Source organism: Cajanus cajan, chromosome 5, assembly GCF_000230855.2.
Source record: "Cajanus cajan strain Asha chromosome 5, NIPB_CcT2T_4, whole genome shotgun sequence".
Taxonomy (NCBI): domain Eukaryota; kingdom Viridiplantae; phylum Streptophyta; class Magnoliopsida; order Fabales; family Fabaceae; genus Cajanus; species Cajanus cajan.
The window spans coordinates 50,101,607-50,106,401 of NC_138521.1; the positions used below are offsets into that span (position 1 = coordinate 50,101,607).

A 4,795-nucleotide genomic window follows, 5' to 3' on the forward strand; every position below is an offset into this window, starting at 1 on the left:
AGAATATAAGTACGGAATACATGTAGGAACTACTAATTAATGGCAGCACTCATCAAAATCAAATCATAGCATAATAATATTCCAATCATAAAAAATAAAAATAAAAAAGGTTATAGTACCTTTTAATGCACGGATAATGATGACACAAAAGACAAGGCAAGCGCTAATCAATTTTCCGGAAGCTGACGTGTGGTGGCTAGCGTGGAATCGCACAGAGACGCAGTGGTCCGCGCGCGCAAAGTGAAGCATATGCTCACGCTACGCACACTTCTCATCCCTTCTATATGCCACTCGTGCTCATGTAAACAGAATCTTAGAGTACGCCACCACGTGACGCGACGACACTGACACACACGTTGCCACATCTCCTTAATTACCATAATTGCCCTTCACCAGATACGAATAAAAGTGTAAGTTGCAACTTACAAGCGTAGTTAGGAAATTCAGGCATGGCTGGAAATGGAATCCCCCAAGAGCAGCCACTGTTGGCGTCGTTTCAGGAGGAGGAGGAGGAGGAGCCGCGAGAAACGGCGTACGAGTCCTCCGAGAAGATCGTGGTGGTTGGAATCGACGAGTCCGATAGCGAGGAGAATTGGGGCCGAGTGCCGCCCTTTTCGTGGAAGAAGCTATGGCTCTTTACTGGGCCGGGCTTTTTGATGAGCATAGCGTTTCTGGACCCGGGGAACATCGAGGGGGACCTGCAGGCCGGTGCCATTGCTGGCTACTCCCTGCTCTGGCTTCTCTTGTGGGCCACAGCCATGGGCCTCTTGATCCAGCTCCTGTCCGCGCGCCTCGGCGTCGCCACCGGGAAGCACTTGGCCGAGCTCTGCCGGGAGGAGTACCCCGCGTGGGCCAGGATTGTGCTTTGGGTCATGGCTGAACTCGCGCTCATTGGCTCCGATATTCAGGAGGTTATTGGGAGCGCTATTGCTATCAGAATTCTCAGTAATGGGGTTGTGCCCCTTTGGGCTGGGGTTGTCATTACGGCTCTTGATTGGTAATTCAACCTAACCATCTTCTAACTTTTTCTGCTTTTACTTCTTATTGGGGTTCGTTTTATTCTTCTCCTCTTCATCTTACTGTAATTTCGACATTACAAATCATATCAACACGTCTTCTAATTTAGTCTTATAAGTAGTGGATGTGACTTGTGAGACTTTAGTCTTTCCTAATAATTTGTTATTAATTACAAACTTTTTCACTCTTTATTCGATGATTTTCGCTGATGATATAGTTTTTAATGAATTTTAGCGCATTAGAGAGTGTTGCTCCCCGTTTTAAATTGCATTAAGTGTAAGGTTTTGTTTATGTTTAGGGACTTGCAACATTTTAAATTGCGAGATCTGTTCATATTCCTTCCTTGATTAAGCTCTAAGAGATTTTGGTAGGTTAGGACTGGCCCCAGAAGATTAATGGTATGTTGTTTTATCGCTGGAGTGGAACTAAAGTGTTTGCTGTTTAAGTTCAAAACGGAATTTTTTTTATTAAAAGTAACTGAAAGGAGCATTTATTTTTAATTGTTTTACTATATCTGGTAATCCCAAATTAAACATGGTTGCTTGTTTATTTTGTTGCCTTGTTACAGTTTTATTTTTCTCTTTCTTGAGAACTATGGTGTGAGGTCATTGGAAGCTTTTTTTGCTGTTCTCATTGGTGTAATGGCAATCTCGTTTGCATGGATGTTTGGCGAAGCGAAGCCCAGTGGCAAGGAACTTCTTCTTGGTAAGGAGTTTGTCTTATTAGTCCTTATAACTTAATTGTTAGGTCCCTTTTGTTTTGAATCTGATGCATTTTGTCTTTGTAGGCATTTTGGTTCCAAAACTCAGCTCCAGAACTATACAGCAGGCTGTTGGAGTTGTGGGGTGCCTTATTATGCCCCACAATGTGTTCTTGCACTCTGCTCTTGTTCAGTCAAGGCAGGTTGATCGCAACAAGAAAGGCCGGGTTCAAGAAGCTCTTAACTATTACTCTATAGAGTCCACCCTTGCCCTTATAGTCTCCTTCATCATAAATATATTTGTCACAACTGTGTTTGCTAAGGGATTTTATGGTTCTGAACTTGCAAATAGCATTGGTCTTGTAAATGCAGGACAGTATCTACAGGAAACATATGGGGGTGGACTATTTCCAATTTTATATATATGGGGTATTGGGCTATTAGCTGCAGGTCAAAGTAGCACTATCACCGGTACTTATGCTGGACAATTCATCATGGGAGGTTTTCTAAATTTAAAGTTAAAGAAGTGGATTAGGGCGTTGATTACCCGAAGTTGTGCAATAATTCCAACCATTATAGTTGCTCTTATATTTGATACCTCCGAGGATTCATTAGATGTTCTAAATGAGTGGCTTAATGTTCTTCAGTCAGTCCAAATCCCCTTTGCCCTTATTCCCTTGCTTTGTCTGGTGTCAAAGGAGCAGATAATGGGCACTTTCAGAATTGGCGCTGTCCTCAAGGTATACTGTCATTCAATCTGCACTTTAATCTCCCTGGTCCCTTATCTTATGCCATTATTAGTTTATGTATTTGGTAAAGGACTTTGTGATGCCGACTTAATTCATTTTGTATAATTGATGTCTGTATATGCCTATATCATGGTATCAAACTTCAAATTTGATTAAGGATATAATTTAGAAGTTGCCCAATATAGACCTTTTCTTCTTGCAGTTGAAGATAATTTAGAACTTATCAATTAATCCCATATCTCCTGTGAAATTTAAAGTTAGATTCTAAAGAGAAAAGTTAGGGAGCTTGATTATACTCTCCTGTCTTGAGAGTTGAAAGGTGTGAAGTGGACTACTATCATTACTTCTTTTTCTTTTATGATCCTAGGTATTTTTGGCTGTTGTTTATCTTGCAAATAATTATCCCCATGTCATTATAAGTACTTTACTGTCTACGGAATTTTTTGTATGCTTTTTTGTTATTTATCATTTTGATCATGATGTGTTCAATATTAATATGATATGCAGTATATTGAATGTTCCTTCTGTTGGAAACTGCATATTATGCCAGCATTGACATCAATTTACTGTTTAAATATTTAGGATGCATTGATCTTTCCTTAGTTCCTCTTATCTTGAGGGTATTGTTCCACTTTTATCCTTATTTACTTCATGTTTGTGTCTTCAAATGACTTAATTTCTCATATTATACATGGAACCCGCATCTTTGAAATAGTCTATCGTCCACTTGCCCACATGGTTTGCTTCATATATATGCAGACATAATAATTGTTGATGTACAACTTGGTGTTAGAAAACTAATAGATTTTGGGGATATAATAGAAAAATAGGGGATTCAGGGATTGTGCCACTTTTATTCATTATGCTGTAGTCTGTGACTCTGCAGTGTATTTGCTGTTATTTAATTACTTTGGATATTCTTTAAATTTGAACTCTAACATGCAATATCTCAACTTTCAAGGTAATTTATGAAAGAGCCCCACCTGAATTCTCTTCCTGCAACAATTTTCAGAAAGAGATGCATTTTTTATACTGATATTTTTATTAATGTAAGAAAGCAACTTCTGTCAGTATTGTCTCACCTGGGAAGGTAGTACATTATATCGGACAAAATTGTCTGTGCAGTCTTGAGCCATTAGTTTTGGAGCTTCCTGCCTTGTTTCTTTTCTTTCTTTTCTCTTTTTGGATCTGGCGGATTGATGCCGTGTGTTCTCTTTTCTCCGTTGTATAGGTTGCTCTGTGTATTTTGATGTTTAGCGGTTTTTCTCCACAACTTCTGTGGACCTTGGTTGCATTTTGTTTCTGTACTAACCCTTCTTCCCATATTCTGCTCGTAGTTTGTTCTGATTAAGTACTGAATGAGTTCTGATATGGATTTACAGACTGTTTCATGGCTTGTGGCTGCTCTGGTGATAGTGATTAATGGCTACCTTTTGATGGAATTCTTTTCCTCTGAAGTGAATGGACCAATGTTTGGCGCTGTAGTGGGTGCAATAACTGCTGCATATGTTGCATTCGTAATATACCTGATTGGGCAGGCCATCACCTTTTTACCTTGGCAATGCGTAACACAACAAAAGACTATTGCTCACCCAGAGAGTTGAGCAATCAATCTTTAAAATTACAGTTTAAAAGCACTCTAAAGAACTTTTCTATTAGAAATAAAGAGTATTTTTGGTAGGGAAGTTCTTAAAAGTCTTTATAGACTAGTATCCAACCATGTATGTTTGAAGTGTCACGCTTTTTCAAGTATGCTCATGCTTGTTACTCGTATGACAAGTTGATGCAATGGACGGTGGCACCTAATTGTTTGCCTGTAATTATACTGTATCAGAGTAGATTTTAGCATTGTATTTCTTTCATATTTTGTTGTCTAAAATGCCTTGGAAACACACTGGTTATTAGTGAGACATCTTCGAAGCTGTAGTGTTCTAACAAGGAATGTAGCTCTTCTTTTTCCCTTCTTTCTTGCTCCCTCGATCTTGTTCATGTTCTTGTGGGTGGTAGCTGTGATCGAAAGCTACTTACCGTTTCTTTATGCAATAATATCTCTATGTAAATACTCAAGGTTAAAGAATGAACAATATTTGACAATATTAATAGAGGTTTTTTTTTTTTTTTTTTTTTAGTGTTGATAGGAGTATTTATCGATTTTATCGGAAATTAGTCTCTTTTAAGATCTTAATTACATTAAAATTATCTCTTCTAACATAATTTTTTATTAAATTTAAGATTTAAACTTGAGACTTTTAAATTTGAAAATTAATTATAATATCATTTACTATAAATTAACTTTTTTAACAACTTTTTTTTTTAAATGAGTGTACAA

The 4,795-nt window shown here is 38.0% G+C and overlaps 1 protein-coding gene across 1 annotated transcript; it reads left to right on the forward strand.

Annotated features, from left to right (window-relative positions):
• The first annotated feature begins 312 nt into the window (after positions 1-312).
• Positions 313-4,430, forward strand: LOC109811739 (metal transporter Nramp3.2). The gene is made up of 4 exons (XM_020375551.3): positions 313-997; positions 1,586-1,722; positions 1,805-2,457; positions 3,849-4,430. The coding sequence occupies exons 1-4, from the start codon at positions 450-452 to the stop codon at positions 4,068-4,070; spliced, it is 1,560 nt and encodes a 519-aa protein (XP_020231140.1). The 5' UTR covers positions 313-449; the 3' UTR covers positions 4,071-4,430.
• Positions 4,431-4,795: the final 365 nt, after the last annotated feature.